Source organism: Electrophorus electricus, chromosome 16, assembly GCF_013358815.1.
Source record: "Electrophorus electricus isolate fEleEle1 chromosome 16, fEleEle1.pri, whole genome shotgun sequence".
Lineage (NCBI taxonomy): Eukaryota > Metazoa > Chordata > Actinopteri > Gymnotiformes > Gymnotidae > Electrophorus > Electrophorus electricus.
The window spans coordinates 7,066,898-7,086,328 of record NC_049550.1 but is presented as its reverse complement, the minus strand read 5'-3'; the positions used below and the strand labels follow the sequence as shown (position 1 = coordinate 7,086,328).

General features: G+C 43.7%; 1 protein-coding gene across 1 annotated transcript; it reads right to left on the bottom strand.

Annotated features, from left to right (window-relative positions):
• Positions 1 to 2,020: 2,020 nt before the first annotated feature.
• LOC113574587 (A disintegrin and metalloproteinase with thrombospondin motifs 5) lies at positions 2,021 to 16,010 on the bottom strand. The gene is made up of 8 exons (XM_027005606.2): positions 14,102 to 16,010; positions 8,718 to 8,850; positions 8,235 to 8,402; positions 7,703 to 7,986; positions 5,639 to 5,822; positions 5,195 to 5,370; positions 4,701 to 4,876; positions 2,021 to 4,209 (listed from the first exon to the last, which is right to left on the bottom strand). Exons 1-8 carry the CDS (start codon positions 15,176 to 15,178, stop codon positions 3,579 to 3,581), a joined length of 2,829 nt encoding a protein of 942 aa, XP_026861407.2. The 5' UTR covers positions 15,179 to 16,010; the 3' UTR covers positions 2,021 to 3,578.
• Between the last annotated feature and the right edge of the window lie 3,421 nt (positions 16,011 to 19,431).

Below are 19,431 nucleotides of genomic sequence, written 5' to 3'. Positions count from 1 at the left end.
CTCTCCTCCTCTGCGCACAAGCAGCTGAAACACTTCATAAGTTGATCCGGCAGCTTTGAACCCCTGTCAAGAAATTAATTATGCCAGGATTAACCCACTGATGTGACCGCGTCACGATATTTGCAGAAAGGCGTTTCAAACTCGATAACAGAACCAATTTAATGAAGCATTCAATGAAAGATGTCTGTTTGACCTTGAAGTGAAAGCATGGATAGTTAAATGGGACATACCGTACAAGAACAATATAAAACAAGCATGGATTAAAGGAAACATAAATACAGATAAGAATCAAAGGTTTGAGATGTGCTCAGCGGGACCAGACTGTCTTGCAAAGCATTTAACTGTGAATTGCACATCAGTTTTCGGCTCTAATCTAACGAAAACCGTCTGGAAAGACTTCTGATGTCTACAAAACCCGAAATTAGACGTTTTGAAAAAGAGTAAATTAAGTAAGTGTTTTTTAAATTAAAGTGATAAAAAAAAACTAGGCGTCATGCAATCGTTAGGCTCGACATTGTATAGTTCTGGTCCACCTTAATTAAATTTCAAAAAAACGTTTTTCTCAGAGTTACTCAAATGTCCACTAGATGGCACACGGTGATCACGCAAGAAGGGCCGCTTAAGATATTGTCTTGAAACCTTGTAAAACACAAAAATAATTCCATAAATACACTGTAGTAACTAACAGTTATATCCCCAGTAGGTCTAAACAACATCGTATCTTTAAACATTGCCACACCACATATATCAGCATTTCAAATTAATATTACCGGTTATTTTTCATGAAAATAAATAGTGAAATAGTGAATGAGAAAACTTGCATCAGGCGTTGAAATGAGGACAGACCGATTCATGATTAAGATCACATAATATGACAAATGAGATTGTTTATTCAATTTAGGGAAAAGCAAAAAATGAAACACTTTTAACCCTTTGTCCTACACAAGTCATTGATCCTTCATGCAGTGGAGGAGTACTAACAATCAACATTTTGTCAATGTAGTGCAGTTGTTGCAAAAGCGGGTCAACAGATGGCGCTGCAACCTCACATATGTTTCCCTAAAGATTCACTGCTTTCTCTCAGTGCAAGTGTTTCCATGTGTGGAGTTTATTATTATTTATAATTATTATCTTATTTTTACATTTCTTATTTATTATTTTAATACTTATGGTTTTAATTTCGTGTAGGATTAAACAATGAATTCAGGTTCAGTGAACACACTTATTTGTTTAGTAAATAGCAAAAGGTTTGTTAAGATCTCCTATTTTCCACAGATACGTTCTGACCTATAGAGTAGGATTCCTTTCGGATTATGGACAAAATGTCTTCAGCTCTTTTCTCATGCTTTATCTGCTTCATCTCTACTCTGGCAGCATCATAAAATACTTATCAAGTTGACTTTGTGACTCTAACAATTCACCTAATGTTAAATAAACATCTTTTCATCCATTTATCAGAAGGAGTTCAGAGTGGACAGCTAGAATACAGTACATAAGAGGGTAGACGTATGATCTGAATGACAAGAAGTCGAAGTGGGGTTGTGAATGCTTAATGCGTTCATCTAACTAAGTACACTATGTTGTGGGTTATGTTTACACATTTATTTCAAATAAAGATGTTGGTGTTGTAAAAAGTGTTATATTGAAGAATGTCGAATATAACAGCTGAATTTTCACATGATTTCATTTAACTTTATTTACTTTTGCTGTGCCAATTGATTTAATTGGAATCTGTGTGAAAAAAGATGAGCGCAGGTCAGAAGGATGTACTGACCCAATTAATTTTCATTGTGCAATTTAGTGGAGCGAATTTTAACTGATGTTGAAACATCTGGAAAGCTAGACAGTGATTAAATTATAACCTTCCAATCAAATCTATTTGGTTTGCTAGAAGAAAATAGTTGTATTTTAAATGTGCTCAGCTTCGAGGACTTTTATTGAGAAGTGATGTATGAATGTGAGGCTATATCTAATATAACTTTGTCAAGTGAATCCCAGTAGACCACAAACAGAAGACCAATTTAAATATATAGATTTTTATATACATACTCTTTAGATGACAAGAAAACAAACACTATTTTCTTTAAAAGAAAGTATTCTGCTCAGTCATATCAATGTTCCTAGTTAAATAGTAATTATGATACAAAATGACCATAACAATAAATAAAATCACGTTTTTTTTTTTCACATACCAGTTGTACAAACAATAAATTATCATTTCAGTGCTGTGTTTTCTGTCATTCAGCAAAGGGGTTTTGTTTTCTCAAGGCGAGAGTCAGACAGTACTGCATACATGTGGTCGTCAGGGTTGAAGTTGACTGAGTTTCAACACAACATGTGGACTGACGTCAGGCAATAAATTGAAATCATTGTACAATAAATTCATTCTATCAATTTAAACAATGTGGTGACTTTTAATAACTGACTGAATCTTCTGAAGTGGCAGCATTAAAAATCAATCTACCCCAACCCTAAAAGAAAAAGTCATGTGTGTTAATGTAAGGTGTTATTTTTTCTCTGTGTGTGTGCATGTATCTGTGTGTGTGCGTTTGTGTGTTAATATCCTGATGACACAGATCACATGTCTGAGTAGTGGTGTTTGTTTTCAGCAATATAACTGCTTCTGTTTTGTCAATATGAATTGTTCAGTATGAATTCACACTGTATGTCAATGCATTACATGTCCAACAATATTGCTGTATTCTATGCAAAATCTGATGGAAAGTTATGTTCCAGCAAGTGCATTAATCAGTATTCATTTTTCTACATGCCAAAGTGTGAATGGTTAAAATGGGTGATAGGATGTAATCCAGATTAATTTCCTTCTTGGTGTATTACAATAATCCAGGGCACATATAAACAAATGGCACCTAAACACAGAAAAACAGACATAAAGACGTACGTATATGGCACCAGATTTCAGGTTGCCCTTATAGTTTTTCAGTTATGAAGGAAATTACATCAAGCCACTTTGACAATGTGCATAAACATAACAAGATCTACATCAACAAACAGGTGCTGGTCACAAATACACTCCATTGAGCATGTTACAGGCTTTGATTTCCAGAGTGTGCACCACTAAGAATAGCTCAACTACAAAACCAAAGTAGTCTTTACTACAGTCCCATGGTGCAGGAATTTACTTGCCGTCCTCTATGATGAACTCAAGATTCAGTTCTAGTGTTATTTTTTTGGGGTTGCAGTTCAAATTTGATTTGTAAATACACTGAACCTCAAAGGGCAGGGTCTGGACAAAAGGATGTGGCTACATACTGTTTATTCATCAGTGGACCGAGACCGCAGAAAAAGTCACTGTGTTGCATTAGAGGCCTCGGCTGGCACTCCTTGTCCAAGGTCAATATAATACACAAAAACTCAAAGTTCAACAGTGATAAAGTTTAGGGCATAAAACAGCATCAGCACACTCACAAATGCAAATGCAATTGTAAAAGAACCTTAAATGGATTTTGCTCAACAAGATTCTATCTGCTCCAGTCAGTCTCCTCTTAAGACCGTCCACCACAGATGGGGAAGAAGAAACGTGTCCATTAGCGAAAGTTCATATCCACTCAGGGTTCTCAGCACTTTTTAACCAAGCAGTGTTTAAAAACAGGAGGTCGGGCATTGAGAGGACACCCCTTAGTCAGCTTACCATTTGGGTCCTTGCACTGAACTGTACGGCTCTGCCAGCCTGTGTCACAAGTCCTGGAACAAGTCATCCAGGACCCAGTCACCCAACGAGGCCAGGGCGGTGTTGTTGACGGAGGTTTGGTAGTGGAGGACACCTCCGTGGTCATGGTCAAGACCTCAGCTGAGGACAGAGCAGCTGCTGTGGCAGAAAATGATGGTGCTGTCCAAGGTGGGAGCGGTGTCTTGCGCGGCATAAAGAAGCTGTAACGTACGTCTAGAGGCTTCTTCGCGTCGGTCGCTAATATCTGTATCACCAGGCTCTCCTTGAGTGCCCCGGGCCCCATGTTGTGGAGGGTCTCGTCATGCTGGCTCCAGCCACTGTAGTTGAGCACGGTGCCATTCAAGGGGATGACAGTCTCCGAGGTGGAGATCATGAACTTGCCGTTGAGGAGGTACTGTCCTCCTGGGCGGCGCAGGGCTAGGTAGGCTGTGAAGCGAGACTGCCCTTTTGGCTTGTACTGACGGACCTTGATGTGGGTTGAGCCTTCTGGGATCTTCACCACATCTGTGTAGCCCTTACTGTAGATAGCAGGGGAGAAGGTGGTTAGAGTGAGTTTAGTGCAAAGAGGAGAAAGTCTAGTGCAAAGAGAACAAATGCACATTATACAGCTGTTTCTTTAGAGCCCTCTATTTCAAAGCACCAGACCACTTAAACTATGTTTGTAAATGAGCATGCGTGGAAGTAGGTTCCAACCCTGTTCCTGAGGTTCTCCAACCAATTTATCTTTTGCTCTATTTCAGTTCACATTATAGCTGAGCCAGGTAATTAGCAATTGATCACCTGATTGAGGTGAGTTGGGAAATGGAACAGAGCAAAAACTGAGCAGGAGTCAGTACTTACTGGGAACACTCCTACCTAGTACACCCCCAATTTGGTTCAGTTATACTTAATAATTTCTGCTTGCTGCTTAGAAACGAAATGCAGTGCTGAAAGACATACGATGGCGGCGTGTCTCATTTGCCGTGTGTGTTCGGAGAGAACGCATGGCGAGACATACGTGTCACACTACCTCTTTTTGGTGAAGTTGCCGGCCACTTTTACACAGCCGGTGCCGTCACCTCCGCAGACGCCGCACTTGTCGTACTGCAGCTTGGAGCCTATGATTCCGTCGCAGCCTGTGCGCGCACATTTCCCCTTCACACACACTGAGCCGCTGTAGGGCCTGCACTCCGTTCCGTCTGTCACCTGAGGAAGAGCAACACTTTGTGGTTTTTGTTTTTCCTTTGGCAGGTATCTGCCAAAATGCTGAACTGTTGTTTTTGGCTACGGTTGCAATACTTCTTCTTCTTCTTCTTCTTCTTCTTCTTCTTCTTCTTCTTAAAACAACATGCCAGAACAACAAGCTTTCACAAGCATGTTCGTTTACTAATTTAATTCTGGAAATTTTCATTCACATTTGCTTGTGCAATTATTACCATATTCTACCACATGTAAGCCTGTTTCATAAGAAGCAAAATGAAGGTGAAATCAGTTTTTTATGTTAAACAAATGTGCTGAACTTACCCTTTGGGAGAACACCACATAGTAGCCTGTGCCCTTGGCCCTACAGGTTAGCTTGCACACGTCCTTTGGAAGAACCCCAGCGTATTTGGGTACCCACTCTACAAATGTCTTCACTCCCTTAGGGTCGGTCTGTGGTCCATTCCTCAGCTCACACTGCTCTTGCCTAAAGCTCTTACCTATCATTCACACATCAGAGGAACACATTAGAGAGTGTGATAGAAATCATCTGATGTTGAACTGGTAAGCGATAGGTATGCCATTGAATAATCTACACTGTGAACGTGTTTATATGTTTGTGTGTTTGTATGTGCGTTTTTGTCTGCGTACATGTCTATATGTGCATGTGTGTTTGTGTGTGTGTGTGTGTGTGCGTGTTTGTGTATGTATGTGCATGTGTGTGTTTGTATGTGTGTGCGTGCGTGCATGTGTGCCGGTGGCACTCACTCTGCGTAGGGCAGGGCGTGACGTTGCAGGACCGGTAGATGGCTCTCTTTCCTGTGCAGTAGCGGCCGTTGTTGCGAGGGGGGGGGTTGTTGCACAGGCGATTGGCAAACTGCACACCCCCTCCGCACGTCCGGGAGCACGCGCCCCATGGCCCCCAGGAACTCCAGCTCCCGTGGTTAGAGGTCTGCGAGAAGAAGCGGTGGACCAGTGAAACAAATGTCACAGAAGTAGAAGACATGAGAAGCCAATTAGGGTTCCTCATAAAAGTTACATCATTATTAAATGAATTACCTCATTTACATAATTTACATCATCATCAATACAGCATCAATGTAAATTGCAAGCAGGCTGTAAATGCATTTCATAACACACTGCAAAAACAAACTGCAAAGAGGACTGAAACTATGTTATGTCCAAAGATGCAGAATCAAAAGTATGTTTCCTGCCAGCATAACTATGATCAAAACAAAGCAACTGCCAGGCATTTTAAGAGATTCCAGTTTCACCTGGGATCTGTGCTCCTCGAGGGAGACACTGGGCACATTCTTCTTGAAGTTGTTTAATGTCAAACGAATTTGGTTGCACGAACGGTAAGCTGAAACAGGCTAACAATTTTACATAAGGTTGTGCACACACCCATTCCCTATTCGTGACGAACAATCACAAATCCAAGAACAGCCGGAGAAAAGTCTCGAGTGAGCCATTGTGCATCGCAATGACCCCTAAATACTGGACATTCTGAAAGAGTGACGCTATGTTAGACAAGTTCACAGGAAAGGAGGGGAAGTGGGAATGTATGTGAGAACTACAGTTCATCATTCATCATTCCATGGTACAAACACACCCACAGGCTTTTCAAAGGGTACGTTCTCCTTTGAAAAGTAAAACCAAGTCTACATAAGTTAATGACTTAGCACCCATGGACAAAATTACCCATAATGCCTGGAGAAGAGGAGAGCACAGACAGCAAGGGAAATTCCCTATGCCCTGCAGGCTAAATGTGTGTGATATTAACCCATGGACAATCAGGAGAAAATCTACCCAAGGTTTTGTCTAAGACTGAATTTAGGAGATAAACAACTGGGGTAGTCATACCAAATAGCAAGCTTACTTTTAGCCCACCTAGTTTCTTGTCATATGTCATGAAATCACTATTTCCTCTCATTTGCCTTAACTTTATTGCCAAAACTTCATTCCATGCGCTGGAGAACAAATAAAAAAATCATTAAAAACCTTCCACAGCTTAAAAGCTGCCCTGTGGGTCAAATTCACATATATGAACACCTACTCGTGATGTTTCCCACGTCACTCATGCTCTCTTCTTCTCTACTTTTGTGTTCTACCGGGTCTCGTGGGGGCGAGGCCCACACACCTTTATGCCTGGTTACATTTGCTGTCATACTCGCCTGAAGACATCTCCAGTTGATCTGCCTTTGGTGCCTCCTTAGCCTGCATGTCCCGCTACACCCCTGCATGTCCCGCTACACCCTCCCTCGGAATTCCATCCTGTCTTTCACCACGTAACGCCTCTGCTAGGTGTTCTCAAGCCTTCATTTCAACACACCCACTCTGCGTTCCATTTCTCACCCCATTTCTCGCCCGCATTCCATCCCAAGTTCACTCTCGTTAGCTCTCTATCCAAACAGAGCCTCCTGGAGAGCCCTTCCATGCACTTTTAACACATCTATCCATCTCTCTCTCTCTCCCTCTAGTGCTCTCTCACTCTGTGGGAGTACATCAAGCCTTAGTTCTCAACACTTCTAAACAACAATCTCTTTACTACTGTCAGCCATTTTCTCTTTCACCAAGTCTTTCTTGTTCACAGAAAATTGGCTCGTGTAACTCTTTTCCGACACTAATGCATCCATCCATCTTTCACTCTCTCCCTCTTCCTTGCTGTCTAACTCCCTGTAAAATCTCTCGCATGCGTATTCACGCTTTCTGCCCTCTTTCTCACCCATCTCTTTATCTCTTCCTCCCTTGCTCTCTCTTTTTTTGACCAAGTCCTGTGGTCAACATATCCATAAAAGTCATTTGACTGTCCCTCATTCTTCCCCAGCTCACCGAATAGTGTTTCTTGCGCGTCTTGTCCACACACTTGCCCTGCAGACATATCCGCCCCTTGCCACATGGTGTGCCCTCTACGGCCGGCAACTTCTTGGTCAGGCACACCATCTGGCCCTTTCTGATCACAGCGCACCACAGGCGGGCACAAACATCCATGCCCGGGCACACTGTGTACTCCAGGCCGAAGGCAAGCCGGCACTGGTGCACTGCGTCGTAGCTCTGGCCGGGGAGCTCTTCGGGGCCCAGGATCGGTTGGCGAGGCACATCCAGCAGGCAATCCGCTGGGGAGGAGAGATGAGGATGTCATTCCAGTGACCATGTGATTTCTGTCCAAAAGGGGTTTGTGCAGGGACTAACAAACCATGGTTTACTAAACTCATTTGGGAGCATGTCACGCCTTGTGTGTGCTGCCCATGCAAGTGGCATGTTATTCAAAGACAGGTCTTTGAGTGCTGCAGTGAAAAACAAGGCTGTCTGTGTTTTTTGCTCCATTGGTTTTTGATAAACTAGTCATGATGAAGAACCGAACCGTTGCCGTCGTCAAAGAAGTCGGTGATGGTGGCAGAGGTGCAGCGGCTCCAGGGCTTGGAGGCGTCAATGGAGGTCAGGATGGAGGACATGAGCCTCTTATCCTCTGTAGAGCCAAACCTCTCCTCACAGAAATTGGAGTCATCGTGGGACAAACCAAGCAGGTGCCCTAAACACAAGCCACATTACAGCAGTGTTACTGTAAGCAGCCTCTGGGCTATAGTTCTTATACATAAATGAAGAAATCACCAAACTATCCAGGGACATTATCATTATTATTATTATCAACAACAACAATAATAATCAAATAATTTTCTAGAAGTCTAAAATAAATAAATAAATAGTAAATATAAAATTAATGTAATAAAATCCAAGTGAGCTGAAACAGGAAGTTCACAACAGTATAAACAGGAGATGGTGCAGGGTTGTAGCTGAACAGCTCTATCAGCAGTGTGGGTGTGTTTTACAGTTTGGTGTCTTGTACCGATCTCATGTGCGACAGTGAAGGCAGCGTGCAGGCCGTCGTCCTCGATGATGGCACAGCTTCGCTCTGGAGAGCACACGGTGCCAACATCAGCCATGCCCAGTGTATCACATGAGTGGTGCCCACACAGGTCCTAAACAGTACACACACACACACAACCTGGTGTAACAACAGCTGTCGTTGCGCCAAAGCAACTACTTGGATACTGCAGGTAAAATCTGCCATGTCTTTCATTCGTTCTACTTTAAACAAAAAGTCTGCACCCATTTGTCTGGCCCTCCCTGGGGTCGGAGCTCCTGGATATCAATCTGTGCGCTCTTCCACTTTTATTATGCGACTAAGCCTGAAGGTCCAGTGACAGTCCTGAACAATTTTGCGTCTTTTACCAATGACCCATATTTGCTAGACTGGTTTGACCCGTGGCGGCTACTGTTTACACCAAACAGATGACTTGCTTGAGCTTTGTCTACTACCTTTAGACAACAGTTAGCAATGTGTTTTCTAGCAATGTTGCATTTTCCTCCAGATATTTGCCAAACACTGTGGCCAAACTACTCAACACTACTTCTACAGTGTTGAGAAAGCTCTCTGCCTGACCCACAGCTCAAACATTTGAACATGTTTAACTGTGTGGAAAGCCCAGTGTAAAAGTGGTAATAGTCAGTCCACACACTGTACTCTCCAATTCACATCTTGTTGAACACACACATACACATGCATGCTTGAGTGCATAAACACACACCCACCCACACACACACACACGCACACAAAGACACAGAAGCACATATGCGCACACATATGTGCTATGTTTATTCACACATTAGCTTAAAAATGTAGGAAGACATACACACACACCTACAGCTAAACAAACAGGCCCTACTGTTGCAATCCTCTAATGACTGACTGTGTCTTCCCAGAAGGTGGGCCAGTGACAACCTCACCCCTGCGGGGCCGTCTGGATGTTTACTTACTCCTTTACTCACACTTAATGGAAACACACTCCGCTCAGCATCAGCATTACACACACATATGTAGATAGACAGGCACGTGTGTGTGTGTGCACACTAGACAGACAGGTATACACACACACCCACCCACCCACCCACACACACACACCTAAACCACATAAGAGAAAGGTGCACTTAAACCCCATGGCTTCTGGGGTTTACTAAAGCAACACCAGGACAGTCTATATGTTCACAGTGCAAATACCCTAAAGGGCAAAGTTTGGGTTATTACATCAGTGGAGTACATGTGTAATGTGTATTTAGTTGTGAAGCAAGCCAGTGTGAACACATGGTTGATTGGCATAAACGCCAGGTCTGGGATCAGGTGTATTTGTGATCCTTGAGATGGGAGATGGGATGTGACTGTTCTTATGGGTAAAGTCCCGGTGCTGTTAGAACTCGGCAGCTTTCCTCATCCCTTTAAACTGCACTAACTGGGCTTTATGCAGGAAAAGCTTGTGGAAATGACTAAGCGGTTTCATGCTGTCCCATTTAAAAGATATGAAAGAGTGACAGTGACCTCCATTCAATCAAAGAGAAAGAAGAGTAGGTTAGATTATAACTGAACAAGGACTTGAGGAGCAGACGTCTAAGTCTCTTTCTTGCCACGCATAGCTTCACTCAAACAACTTACAGCTCCAGTGCAAAATTGGTCATGGCTCTCACACCTGGCGTGTGTTCAGAGCAAACATGTTGAGGAGAGACAGACAGGAAGTAGGGAGCTTAGGCGGAAAGGGCTCTGGATATTTGATTCTAGGTGTGACCACACCGCCGGTTTCTGTCAGCTGTTCCTGATTTGTTGGTCCCCTCAGAGCTTGAAAAATGGCACCACCTCCACTTCATTCTGTCCCAGTATCAATTGACTTGACTCTTTCTCTGATCTTTATTGGCATTAACCCCATCAGAACTTGCCTCAGATGTGCCCTTGAGCACACTGTCCCATCTACCGAATGATAGATATCGCAGAGTTTGAGGAACTCCAGATCAACTGCTGTCAAAAACAAACTTATTGGGTTTTTCAAAAGTGTCCTGAACCCATCCTGCATTGGCACAGAACCCTGTCTAGTCTGCTGGCATCATAGAGGGATGGAGTCTACGCTAAATTATGTCTGAGGTTTTCAGCCTGCCTTTACGGTATAGGGAGTGAACTATAGGATGTGTGAAATACCCCAACCTGTTATGACAAACACAAGGGGAGACTCTTGCAGAAGTAACTCTCACCCCTTTTTCCCAGAATTACAAGTACACATCTATACACATGTGCAGAGTCATAAATTATGAACGCAGGAATTATGAAACTAGGAGGACAGGCATTGAGTATAATGCATGCACACATGCACACACACATGGGCACATACAGGTGTGTGCGCACACGCACACACACACACACACACACACACACACACACACACACACACACACACACACACACACACACACACACAATCAGAGTCACACACGTGCGTAAACCATCCATTTGTGCTCTCCTAGTATATACGGTACTTCATAATTCCAGTACTTCATAATAATCCAAAAGGTTAGGGATGATTTAATTGCTTGTTTACCTGTAAAAGCAGTCACTGCTGATACACATATGCCATATCTCACACTGCCTCTCATAAATAAGCACAAACACACTAACACTAACACTGTGCATACTAGAGCTCTATGTACAGTACAGCTATGTGTGACTGTATGAGAGAACAGTAGACTGTTAGACAACTATGGGGGATAAGGTCAAGGGAAGGCAGAATCTACAGGGTATATTTGAACTATATTGATATGGATGTCTCTAGTGCATGAGTGTGAAAGTGTGTGTTTGTGAGTGTGTGTGTATTTGAATTGGTACATTAGAGAGAGAGAGAGAGAGAGAGAGAGAGAGAGAGAGAGAGAGTGAGTGGGGTTCAAACAACTGTGAACCAAATGTTTCAGTAAGGAGCTATTTTTTAATTCAGCAATCAACTAATGTGTATTTTAATTTAGACTGTATATTTTAATTAATATAAAAGTAAAGTATGTGAATTATTTGGCCTTTTCATGTTTTACATTTAAAAAAAAATGTTATTTGAATTACCATCTGTTGTTTAAACTTAAAGATTAGTTTTACTACAATATATTTTATTATTCTGTACTTCATGTAAGTACTACTGCAGCTGAGACTCTTATTATGCCAGGACTGTGTTGAGCTTGGTAATGATACAACTGGACTGTTGTTCACTAATGCTACAGAAACAGCATGCTGTTCTTTCAATATTAGTTTTGGAAATAAATGTTATAAACCTTTTAAACAAATGTTATTACCTATGCATGAAAAGTACTAAGCAATACTGTAATTGAGTGAATCATGGTCTCAAGAAGCCTTATCTGTCAAATAATCCTCTGTGAATGAATATTACCTCTCATTTGACTCTAAATCACTTTGACGGTTCTTTCTCAGACTGAATCTGATTCTGAATCAAAAGTAGTCGACTGCGAGGCTATTCTGACAGGGATGGATCCTAATGCAGAATCAGAATACTGTCCCTCAGACGTGACCCTATTGTCATCCCAAGCTCATCTTCAGTCTCACTCAACAGGCTAACAGGCAAGGCATTGTCTCCTGCCTCTGACAGTGGCCTGCAACGTCAGAGCACTCGTGCATCCATCCCCTCAGTGATATTACATCACATAAACGCGCGCTCACAAAAACGCCTGTCGCACAACCGACACCCCCCCCCCCCCCCTCAATGTGCCTCTTGTTCCGGACTGCTTTGGTATGTGCCCAGCTCCATGGGCATCTCCACATGCTTGAACTCACACTTGAACTGAAAGGGGGCAAAAAGATTCTGGGAATTGAGTCTGTGTGTGTATGTGTGTGTGTGTGAGAGAGAGACATGTTCTGCCTAATCTTCCCTCTAAAAGTCTAATTCAAAGATCCATGGCCCAGCTGATTTGTTCTTATTGTTGGAAAAATGATGCTTGATTGGACAGTTAAGGAAAATAAGGATGGGTTATGATAGTGGTGTCACCGCATTGCTGGATTCTTTAGGAAGCTTTCTTCCCATAACCTAAATGATGAGTGGCACCTAGTCCATAAAAAAAAATAATTCTCTGATTATCTTACCTTTGAATTCCTCTGAGGTTAGGAGTAAATAGGTTGAAGTTATTGAGTATATGACTGAGTGTAGGACTCATGGCTGTTCCCATTAAGATTAATATGAACCGGAACTGCAGCCCTCATGTGTTTAGCTGTATTATGTTTCCAGCTTATCCACTGTGCAAACTGAACAGCATCAAGGAAGAAAGAGAGGACCATTGCCTCATGAGTCACATTGTATATGCTTAACACTTGGGCTTGGCTGCTGGGCTTTTATCACCTCCCCCATTCCCACAGCCCCCATGGGTGTCTGCGGACTCGATTTGCACACTGTGGCCCGCCGATATGACAGACATGACAGAGTTGACACCACAGCTGCCACACACACACAGACGCGCACACTATGGCAGCTATGGCGACCGCACTCTGCCGGAGAGTTCAACACTGGCACTGGTGCCCTCTGTGCTTGGTCTGCAGTGCCAAGAGAAGCTTCCTCTCAGTGGGATCTGGAGAGGAGAGCCCTGCCACAAGGGAGTGATGTCAACAGCACGCCAGTCGACACTGGGCATGCATCCTTCAGAACAGGCTCCATGGGGAGACTCAGTGCCAAGAGATTCAGAGCTAGGCGTGGAGCCTGTTCCCTACCAACCTCATATGACTCGTGTGCACTGCGAGCTTTGCCGGGGAACAGGATACGGCAGCCAGTGGGGGGATGGTTCGGCGAACCACATGAGACAGGGGTGAGAAAAGCGCGAGACTTTGTACTCCGCAGCAGGCTTTGCCAAAAGGGCAGGAGATTTAAACGAATGTGGTCTTGGCCCATGGAAATATTCTGAAATGGTGGATCTGTTTGTTTTTCTGACGGCTCACAGAGTGGGGGTGAGTTATGGCCTGTGGCTTTAAGTAAAACAAAACAAATAAAAATCAGATGATAAAATTGCTGACTTGTTGCAAAGTGTGCAAAAAATTGCACTGTGTAAGAAGAATCACATGCACTTTGAAGATATACACACAGGAAAAAGGGGGGAAGATGGAGGATGGTACACTCTTCCTAAACTGGCGAGTATGAAACAGTTATATATATACACAAATGTTTCCTACTTGCCAGTTTAGGAAGAGTGTACCATCTATATATATATTCTGCGTGGGACACGTTTGCTTTTGTACATGCATCACACACACAGACGCGCGTGAGTTCACGCGTACATGCAGTCACGCGGTCATAGACTTTCCTCCATTGCGGATTATAATATTACGCGTGGGCTACAGGTGGGATGGGCGTGACAGTCATGCGCTTTTACCTGCCTGGTGAAGAGGATGGCCGCATCGTGATGGTGCTCGTGCTCGTCATCCAACGGATTCTGCTGATTCTGCCACTTGCAGAAACTCTTCAGTGTCGCGCCTGCGTTTTTGGACACATCGAGCCCTTTCTCTTTCTCCGTTACCACTGTGACCTTAACCACAGATAAACGAATAGGATTCTCGATACTTGCGTGGCCGTATAGCTTGGACGCGATGGATGCCAAAGTCAACAGGTAATGGCGCAAATCCTTCCCATACTTCTTTGACATGGACTCGTCCGCGACCAGAAGCAGTTCCACGTGCCTTGCGCGAGAGACCGACCTTTTCCGTCTCTTTGCTTCATCCTGTGAGAATGACTCCGTGAACTTTGCCCACCTCCTCCTAGCTTGCGACCAGTGCTTCTCCTCTTTGAGCGCAAAACCAGAGCGGTGCTTTTCCTCCTTCCCTTGACCTCTCTTCCGGCGTTTCCGAATGCCGTCGTTACGCCTTTTTTCTTGGCGAGTGCCACAGCTTTCGCGCAGCGGTACAGCCTCGAAACTGAAGCTCTCGCGCGTGTAGTAGTGGATAGCCCGCTCTGCATCAGCATCTTCCACAACTTGTACGTCATTCTCATGTCCTTTCGCCCGTATGAGCGCCTTAACTGTATAGCGGGCATGGTTAACTGCAAAGAACCCACTAAGTCCTCCGCTGCACAGACTAAAAACCGCCAAAGATTCTGGGTTCGAATCCACGGTCCCACGGTAAACACATTCCCGGTGAAGAGGCGGCGCGCCATCTCCCGCCCCCAGTAGTGTTTCCACATATTTAGAATTGAAATTATGAGACAGTATAGATTCGTCTCTTTCCATGTCAAGTTGAAACCTCTGGTTGTCCATGTACAGAAGATAACCCACTTTTCCGCCTCCATGGTATATCCGGTCAATAGTCTGTACGATACCGTCAGTCCTCCGGGCAGGTGTGAGGAGCGAGTCGTTCGCAGGTGGAGAGAGGGCGCTGAAAGAGGCTCGCTCGGAGTCGGGACGAGCATCGCATATACGCAGCAATGAAAAACACAGGGAAATAATCCTTAGTGACATAATGCTACCAATGAAAGACTAAGGCACACAAATAATTGGCGCGATCTAAATAACAAGCCGTTCACATCGAAGCATAAATATTCCGTTTTGCAAACACAGCAGGTTTAAGATGACTTGGGCGCAGAATTTAGTAAAATGTAGCCGGTCTACTCCGGATGCGCATCTTCTAGATGTTTCGGAAGTGTTCTGGCCAGAATTATGAACAGACGAAATAAAAAAGTCATGGAAAAACATAAAGACAAGCAGAAAAAGACGTGAGCGAAGGGGGACAGACAGTTCGCAAGAACTAAGCTGAACTTGAAGAACAAAACAAAGTTTTCCTCTTAAAAGCACCAGAGTGGGAGAGGGAGAGAAGTCCTGCCCCTTTGCGCTAAACTCTCCACTCCACCCCCCGCCTCGCCCTCTCTTTCTCTCAAGTTGCGGTCTTGTGTCTGTTGGAACCTAAGCAAAGTCAAGTGCTCAGGGCTGCCGAGACTGACAGTTCGCTCTAGCCCAAATCCGGCGCCGAAACACAAACAGTAGGAGAGTAAATGTAGAGAGGATACGGGATAACCAGAGCTGTTACGAACGGTCTCCAAATTGGCCTCAGCGGAGACCCGGCGAGGATAAAAGCGCGCAAAAGAAAACGGCAGAGAATAGCATTGAAAGTTAAGCTTCAGGTTTACTCAAGTTTCAAGTCCATTGTTATGTTTTGGCAACGGAGAAGCTAGAACAAAAAGAAAAGCACTGTTATTTAGGCAGAGTATGACACTGGGAAACCTAGAGACGTTTGTTCAATAGTGCATTAACCCCCGCGGGCGACGACTCCACTTAGCGCAGAATACCGGGTATTGTGGACACGAGCGCGGCGTTCATGCTGCTGTCTGGTGCTGTTGCGGGTTATTCGCATTGCACCGTGACATCACCGTCACAACACCGACTGTCAACAGTTTCTCTCTCTCTCGCTCTCACACACACGCGAGCGCGCGCCTACGCGCGCGCACACACACACACACATTTGTGTGGAAAGTATACAAGTTTTGTAAACATTTGAAAGATTCAGTTACCACTGTGCTGTTAGCTCGTGCATTTAATTACTGAGCTTTTTTTTCTTCTCCATAAAGACAGTCTGAATTTAAGAGATGAAGGGTATGCATAATTTATATCGCGTCCAGAGTTAAACGTTTAATCATGCTTGGTGATTGAATAGACTGTGGTTTTGTGCGCTCTAACGTAAGGAAAAATCAAATGTTCACGCGCGTTCTTATGAGTTCAAGAAGAACGTGTAAAACTTTGTGTTGTTATGAAAACATTTATTGCGGTCTCGGTCGCTGTTTTGGCCTGTTGGATAATATTAGACCTCATTTAAATTCACATCCCATTCTGCCTTCCATATAAAAAGTGACACTTCATGCATCTCACGCCCAGTATTTGTTTATTAAAGCTTAGTCAGTTACTAGTAAGTCCCACAGGACCCATCAAAACACTGAGTCAGTAACAGGCAGGCGACAAGAGAATTTAGGTCCGGGGAAAGACAGTAAGTAAGAGAAAGACAGCTGGAATGTGGGCTGTCTCTATCTATCTCTGATTCTCCCTCCCTCCCCCCTCCCACACACAGACAAGCACACACACAGACATACACACACACACATTATTTGAATAAAAATTTTGCAAATCAGTTTGGTCTGTACTATACCCATCACACTAATTCATTAATTTATGGCAAGTCTCACCAAGAAGACCAACCACTGACATGCATAGAGCTCTGCATTCCAACTGCTCTGTGATGTCAGTGTGTGGGAGGGTTTGAATGCTTGTTTACAGCAGAACACCATGTGCTACCATCATAAGCCTTCATACAAGTTCAAAGTGGTACAATCCACTTCAATTGAATGGCCTCCCCTTATAAAGGTCTGAATGGAAGAGTCCACTTTAATTGGTACACATACAGTGTACAAAGTGACATAATGCAAAGTGGCCTGGTCTCCTTAATGTTTCGATAATGCAGTTCTTTTACATAGCCAATATTACCCTTTTTAGATGACCATCTTACATAGAAAGTTGTTTACACAACCTCTTACACTCTCCAGAAAATATCACCAAGCCAATGAAAGGGGCGTTATCCTGCACTGAAACAGCTTGCCCATCACCACAACCCACCACACCCCTTCTCTCGATGACAACGAGGGCCATTCCATCTCCAGCATATACTGATACATTAAACCTCATTATGTAACCAGAGAGAAAAGAACCACAGTCAACCTCCCTCTCCTCACCTAGCTGTCTCTGTAGAGAGAGAGAGAGAGAGAGAGAGAGAGAGAGAGAGAGAGAGAGAGAGAGAGCGAGTAGGAGGGACAGAGACAAACCACCACAGCCAAACATTCTGACCACAGCTGTTTGGATGTTTGCTCAGACTGAGGTAGTGTGTATTGGGTCTGGGGTTGAGTGGGACACTTGCATGCATGTAAATGTGGAAGAAGATGCACTCCCACTTACTATACAGTGCACTTCTCCCTTTTTGGGATATGTTTGGTGTGTGGTGTGTGTGTGTGTGTGTTGAATGACAAATTCCTGCAGGGTCCTTTAAGGTATCTTTTATAGCTGTTGCAGGCATATGCAGTGACAGGAAGCCAGCAAGCAGCAGAACACAAGGACTCATCAGAGACCAGCGTGGCTAATTCATCTCACTACCTGCTGTGGTTTGAGCACCAGGGCCTCCAAAACCTTGAGCCTGAGCATTCGGATGCATATTACAGGGGAAAAGTGGCAGGGTGGAGGAGCGTGGTGTATTGAGGCCTAGGAAGATTAAGAGATAAGTTATTTGAAAGCACTGGATGGCAAATAAGCGTTCATGCACGCACACGTGGTGTGCTTTGGCACACAGTACCCAACACGTCATAGCTCACCCCAAAGCCCCCCCCCCCCGGTGCCGGCTGGTGGATGCTCGCTGATGCATTGGCGCATCTAACATGAGCACCCATTAGGGAATTACCCATAATCCTACATCTGAAATAGAGGTAGATGGCAGTGGACCATATGGACGTCTGTGAGCCGCTTGTCTCTTTCTCTCTCTCTCTCTCTCTCTCTTAGACACACACTCACACATATACTAGTCACATGCTTACGATGCCATTCAAAATATAGAACACTCACCAAAAAAAAAAAAAAAGGCTTGTATTTGGGCACATACAAGGACACGTGCTGTGTGAACTTGTGCACACAGTTACACACACATGCACGCACAAACATGCTCAGGACAAGTAGATCCTATAGCACTAACTAGTAGTGGAGTGATTTACTGAACTAGAGGGTTAAAAGGCAAAGCTAATACTCATCCACCAATCTCCATGCTTGCACACACACTCTGTCCCTCATGCATTACAGACCTCACATAAGTGTCAGCTTAAAATACTCTTCAAAAGCTAGACAATATTAGTGACACCTGGGACCTTCTCTGTTAGAAGGAAATGATTTTATGCAATGTTTGGAACACAAGCCTGTTATTTCAAAGTTGATGGGTGATGATTTACATGGGTTAATGCCCGTTTTCTTGTTTTTCACCTGCCATCTGTTCATATGCCTATTGTGAGTCCTCACTCTCTTCCATTAACATGCATGTCTGTATACACACATGCACAATCTTGTAATATTATAATACCATATATTTATACTAAACACTGCATTATTGTAGCTAAATATTGCTTTTCCTCCATCTAAACAAAAAGAAACCCTTTAGCAGCATTAATTATTAAAATAAAAGTCCATGACAGAAATGTCATTTTCTTGTCTCTGCACACACACACACACACACACACACACACACACACTCACCAGATGTTATTACTTCTTTTGTTTTGTTTATTTATTGCAATCTTTAATAGTATTCAAAATAAATAAACACACCACCACCAACCACAACAAAAACAAAAAACAAACAAACAGGAGAGGTTAAGAAATAACCATCTTAGAAGCAATTCTGGTAGTGACTAAGTGCTGAATGCCATGTCAATGGTGGTACCTGAACTACATTCAATGGTTCACTCATTTGAGATGTTTATGGGATCACTGGTTAGCGAAGCATTCTGAAATTCTAGATGCTTGCTCTGAGTTATAGGCCTGCCCTCAGCACACACTACATGCCATTTTCTGATTTACGCCCATGGAAGACTCTTTTAAGTGCTGAGAAACACATGAGCTGTGATTTCCCCAAAGCCCTGTCCCTGGGGCCAACAGCAACAGGGAGAAGTCTGCTGCTCACTTTTCACCAAAGCAGC